At 33.0% G+C, this 5,881-nt stretch overlaps 2 protein-coding genes across 3 annotated transcripts in view; one reads left to right on the top strand and one right to left on the bottom strand.

Annotated features, from left to right (window-relative positions):
- LOC106875508 (serine protease 48) overlaps positions 1-5,881 on the top strand; it is a 466,125-nt gene that overhangs the window by 220,130 nt on the left and 240,114 nt on the right. The gene's annotated exons all lie outside the window — the stretch shown is intronic.
- The window catches only part of LOC106884080 (MAM and LDL-receptor class A domain-containing protein 2), a 138,597-nt gene that overhangs the window by 51,768 nt on the left and 80,948 nt on the right, over positions 1-5,881 (bottom strand). For both annotated transcript variants that reach the window (XM_052966613.1, XM_014935299.2), the window contains exons 16-18: positions 5,368-5,566; positions 1,980-2,090; positions 443-757 (exon numbers count right to left, since the gene is read on the bottom strand). In XM_052966613.1, the coding sequence (XP_052822573.1) occupies positions 443-757; positions 1,980-2,090; positions 5,368-5,566 (625 nt within the window). The remainder of the gene's footprint in view (positions 1-442; positions 758-1,979; positions 2,091-5,367; positions 5,567-5,881) is intronic.

The following is a 5,881-nucleotide window of genomic DNA, read 5'->3' as shown; positions in this document are numbered from 1 at the left end:
CTTACTGTTCTTACGATCACTTGTAAACAATCAATGTTTTAGTCTTTTGGTAAAGGTAGTGTTCAGGTGTGATAAATTTCATAGTTGAAAAATAGGTAAAGTGCTTAAAAACTCATAAAACAGCATTATCTGCAAACAAACATTTGTAAACAGCCTAATTATGCACCGATGACATAAATTTATTTTCAGTTTGACTAGATTTTCAACACAATTCCTACCAATTTGGTTGAATATCAAGTTGGAAATTCCTGGTAAAAAAGGAATACAGAAGGTTAATCAAAATTTTATCCAATATAGACTCACTAGTGTAATCTTATAAAATTATCAGAGCGGCAATGGACCTGTGCACACTACACAAACATAAAAGTTTAATTAACAAAACATTTCTATTTAGTTTGATATAACCAGAATTTCTAAAACTAGAGCAAATTTAAAAACTTACCTAATTGTGGACAATAATTTTCTCTGATGTTGACATAATCAAGTAAAACTTCACACATTTCATATCCCATACTTTTTGCCTGAAAAACAAGTTTTGTAGTATTTTGCTGAAGATACATTTGAGCTATTCCCCATGGAGTTGTATCATCACTCACCATACTAAAAATAGTGTTGTTGTTAAAGGCATTATAGATGGCCAGCGTGCAATTTTTGTTGATTATCTTATATCTGATTTGTACACAGCTGTTGGTGATATTTTCAGTTGGAGATACCATCATGCTTTTACCATAGGAGAATTTAGTTTCCATAAAAAAGCCTAGAGAAAAAAAATTGAAATTTTATTCATTTTGTAACATAGACACAATGAATGCGATATAATTCATCTTAAAATGGTAAAATTATTTTCTCTGAAAATTGGTAATAATTATTAGTTTCACCTTCTGAAACGTTTTACAGTAAAATATAAAAAAATGTTTGGATTGTGAGAATAAATTCTACAACTGACAGGAGATCACTTGAAGAATCTGAATTCTTTGTACCATTTTTATAGTTAAGAATACTCAGGCATTTTGGAGTTAAGTACATTGGTCATGAATACTATGTTGTATCAATGATGGGATACAAATGACTGTCCTCTTCACTAAATGACTGATAATTAATCAACATAGTCTACCATAGTCTCCTTTAACTATTCTTTGTATGGAACCTATTTGTAGTTGGGAGAGCTAATTATGGGTATAGCACAGTGGTGGTGATAGAAACCAGCTGAAAATACTTTCACTTGTATGATGATACCTTATTGCTTAGGTCTGCTTCAAAAATTGAAATAACTGTTGATTTCAGTTATTTGTTGATCTTCATGTTTTTTTAGTTCAAAAATATAAAAGGAGCAGTATAATAGAAACAAAAACAAATAAATGTTTGCTGTCTGAAAAGTTTTTTCTTTAAGTGTGTAAATATGTTTGACTTTTTAGTTTTTCTCTGCAAACAGGCATTTGTGCGTGTGTGTGTGTGTGTGTATGCATGCATGCACACACACTCATGTGTATGAGTGTGCATGTGCGCGCGCGCGCGCGTGTGTGTATAGCAAATATAAGCAATCAGTGAAACTGATATCCTTCACAAAATTCAAACTGTCTGTCAAATATGTGGATCCTAAAAGAGTCAAAGATACAATTTCCTTTTAATGATAAAATGATAAATGGTATAAAATTATATAAAAATTATATAAGACCATAAGCATCAAAATACCTCAAAATATCTCAAATAGTTCAAATCAAATACAAAAACAAAATATTTATTAAGGCTTCAATGAGAATTTACTATGTTCATGTAAAAATATTGATAATGTAGGAAGGTTTGAACAAGTAATTGAATCTTAGCTATAGACTCAGTTTTCCACAAGCTTACTTCTTTATATTTCAAGTCCAAGAATCATAGATAACTAACTGAACACATAAGTCTGCTGATAAATATACAGTCATCAAAAATAAAAGAAGGGATGCTAATTCAATATAAAATAAAGAATAATTACTTACCATCTGTTAGGTTAGTATCGTTTCTTGAATTTATTCTTTCCCATGTTGAGTAGTAAGTTAGGTTGCTATACTGGCATGTGCCTTCTGTGAAACCACAGGAAATATTCCTGGCTTTAATGAGAAAGAGAAAAAAAAATCAACAACATTATTTATTTCATGTCATAAAATATTCTCAAAACTGAAAAAAATTACTTGTTATTGTATACAACAAATAAACAGAAGCATTGAAAACAGAATGTTTGAAATCAGAGAAGAATGAAGTGAGTGTGATCCCTTTGGTGTGTTATATTAACTTAAGCGAGGAGAATCAGTAAGTTGCCAATCACCTTAACCTGTCGGATGTTTCCTGTTTGTGAACTCTGTCTTAATCGTACAGATCAAAAATTCGTAATTTGTGTAGTCAACCGTTTGAAATTGGGGACACCCTACTGGATCTCTATTCACTGAACTGATGAATACTCTATCTAGGTATGACCTGGCTGACCCACTGTGGTTGTTTCATGTTGTCATATTTGGGAAACCCAGCTAGTAGGTGTTGGAAAGGTCTGATCAGGTTTTGATACTTTAGTATCTCTTCTAAAGATTAGCCCTATACAATCTTAGTGAGCATCTAAAACATGGAATTATAACAAACTGAAGGATGTTTATACCTTGCTACAATTCATTGATAACTTTTATTGATAGAGCTAAGCCCAACAGATCAAAAGGAAATATTGCTGCAGAATCATATCTGTTGTCTTTATTTTGTATTTCTTTATGCAGTATTCACAACTAGATTACAGCTCTGGGCTTGAGTAAATCATAACTTTGTAAATGTTTTTTCTGATGCAGCACCTATTCTTAACCTCTCCACATTTCCCTATCACTGCATAGCTCATGCATACAAGACTCACGTATTTCCCATTCACCATGCCATCTTCATTCAAACTCCCAGGTGGCATGACTACATTGGAACACTTGCATAAAATTCACTTCTACCATCATCCTCCCCTCTTTTATTGTCTTTCATCATTGCATGTCATTCATCAGCCAACATACTCTTGCACTTTTCTTTTGCACATCCTGAATCTCTGACATCTGTATCTTTCTTTCCCAAGATATGAAGATTTAACAGTTGTGATTTCTTTTAATAATATTATAGTTTCTAAGTTAACATATTTTTTTTACACATAACAATGATCATTAGCAACAAAAGATGACAGAAATAATTTTCCACATGCACACAAGCTCACAATAAATTCTTATCAAATTGAAACTGAAATAAAAGATTGAATTTGTTGAAAGTTATTTTTTAAAAATTATTTATTACTATAAAAATAATAATAAATAATAATAATGTGTTTTGAATGGCACAACAATGCACTATAATAAAAACAATGCACTATAATAACTGATGTAATTTAATCATCCATAGATTTATATAATATTTCAGAATATAAAAATTCCTTATTCAGATATCCTTAGGGATTGATTGAGTCAATGCTACAATCGATTTTCCAACAGTTTTATTTTTTCCCTTTTTTCTTTTTCTCCGGAAGTGTCTGTGCACTGGTCTCACAAAGCTTCTTCTGAAATTCCTTGTGAGAAGTGAGTGAGGGCGGCCATGTCTCAGGCTCATGTGTACTAGCACATCTGTAGTGCTGCTTTTAAGTTATGTATTTACATGCAGTTTATTTTTATGTTTCCCCCTTCTTTTTTCTTATGAATAATACATGAGCATGTCATCAAATAAAAAAGAACCTACATGCATCCAGATGTAGCTAGAGAATATATTGACTGCTAAGCTCCAATCTGTTGTTTATTTGGGGCCCTAGTCTGTCTATGAGAATAGCTTCTTTAATCCTTAAATAACCCAAATTTCTTTCATTGGCCTCAATTGTGACTGTTATGCTTTTGTCAGCGTTCTGCCATCTGTCTAGATGTTTTCTGAAGGAGGAGGCTCTCATGTTCAGATGTTCGTTGATGCGAATGTGTAACGGTTTTGCTGCGCTACCCACATAGAACTTGTTGCATTTGTTATATTGTATTCTATACACAACACTTACCCATTGGCATAAGTCTGTGTCACAGATGGGGCAGTTTGCTAGTGTGCATTGATTGCTGTCCCTTGTCCATTTCTTTTGTAATATGATATAAAAGTTTATATCATAAACTTGTCGATTAACTGACCACTAATTTCCTTTACCTTTAATTCATGACAGTGGATGTTCATACTGTGGTTGATACTTTTGCTATTATCATTGTCATTGTTGTTATGATTGGTACTGTTGTTGTCACTGCTCTTGTTCACAAAGCTGAGACTACAGAGCACAGAGGCTATCTCATTTCTTTCTCTTCTCGTTATTGTGTATATATATATATGCGAATGGCACATGTAAAGACATTCGAGCGAGATCGTTGCCAGTGTCGCTGGACTGGCTCCTGTGCAGGTGGCATGTAAAATACACCATTTTGAGCATGGCCGTTGCCAGTACCGCCTGACTGGCCTTCGTGCCGGTGGCACGTAAAAGCACTCACTACACTCTCAGAGTGGTTGGCGTTATGAAGGGCATCCAGCTGTAGAAACTCTGCCAAATCAGATTGGAGCCAGTCCTCAGTCAAATCGTCCAGCCCATGCTAGCATGGAAAGCAGACGTTAAACGACAATGATGATGATGATGATGATGAATGATCATGAGTTTGCTTGACTGTATATCTGTATCTGCCTATATGTAGATGAAAGGGCATGACTTCAAACTTTTCAACAGGCATTTACTCTCTCCTGCTACCCTGTCACCCAGTGTTCTGCCACTCCACAGATGTGTGTGTATTTTACATAACAGGTGTATATATTGAGCAAAATTAACTCTATATTTTGTATAATTTAGGATTAAAATATTCATGACGAGGTGAATCAGAAGATTGTGTAACTTTTACCAAACAATCATATCAGTTGAATTATAGAAATGTTGTTTTACAAAGCTTAAAACACCAAATATGCTTTCTGTTTTATTATATATAGCATACGTATGCACACACACACACACATGCACATGCACACACTCAGATAGGCAGGCACACACACACACACACACACACACACACACACACATACACACACACAAGTATTATATATATACATACTTATGTATATACATGTATAAAACTATGTATGTATACATACTTACATATATACATATAGTCAAATTAAAAATAAAAATGGAAACAGCAACAACAAAGTCAAAAGAATGTACACACCGAATGCGAATGGATAAGGTTGACACTCAGTTTAAGATAGAAAAAGGAGAGAATCTGTGACAGTTCAAATATGGATCTTTGTTAGAAAGAGGAAAGAGGAAAGGTTCACAGAAGTACAAAAAGGGAGAGAGAAAAGTGTGAAAAATCTTACCTTGACAAACTTCTGGTTTGAAGCCTACATTCATCAAGCCAATAAATGCACCAAATTCATAGCCCCTTGTAGCAGTAAATACAATACTAGTGTTTGTGTTATTTTTAATGTCAATGCAAGCAGAATTCCATTGTCTTGATTGAATGATACCAAATTCTTCAAATACAAGTTTCTTTCCCTCTGAATTTTCAAGATGAAGCTGAAAATAGATTAATAGCTCATGAATATGTGTGTGTGCGTGTGTGTGTCTGTGCAGACATACACATACACACTCACACATACGTATATATGTGTATGTATATATATATATATATATATATATATATACACATACACATATATATATATGTATGTGCATGTACACACACACACACATATATGTATATACACATACATATATAACATATATATGCATTCATACATACATACTTCATATATATATATATATACATATATATATATATATATATATATATATTATAATATGTGACAATTATTCGGTTGCCATAATAAA

This window comes from Octopus bimaculoides, chromosome 3 (genome assembly GCF_001194135.2).
Source record: "Octopus bimaculoides isolate UCB-OBI-ISO-001 chromosome 3, ASM119413v2, whole genome shotgun sequence".
NCBI classification, from domain to species: domain Eukaryota; kingdom Metazoa; phylum Mollusca; class Cephalopoda; order Octopoda; family Octopodidae; genus Octopus; species Octopus bimaculoides.
This window is presented reverse-complemented; position numbering and strand designations above follow the sequence as displayed.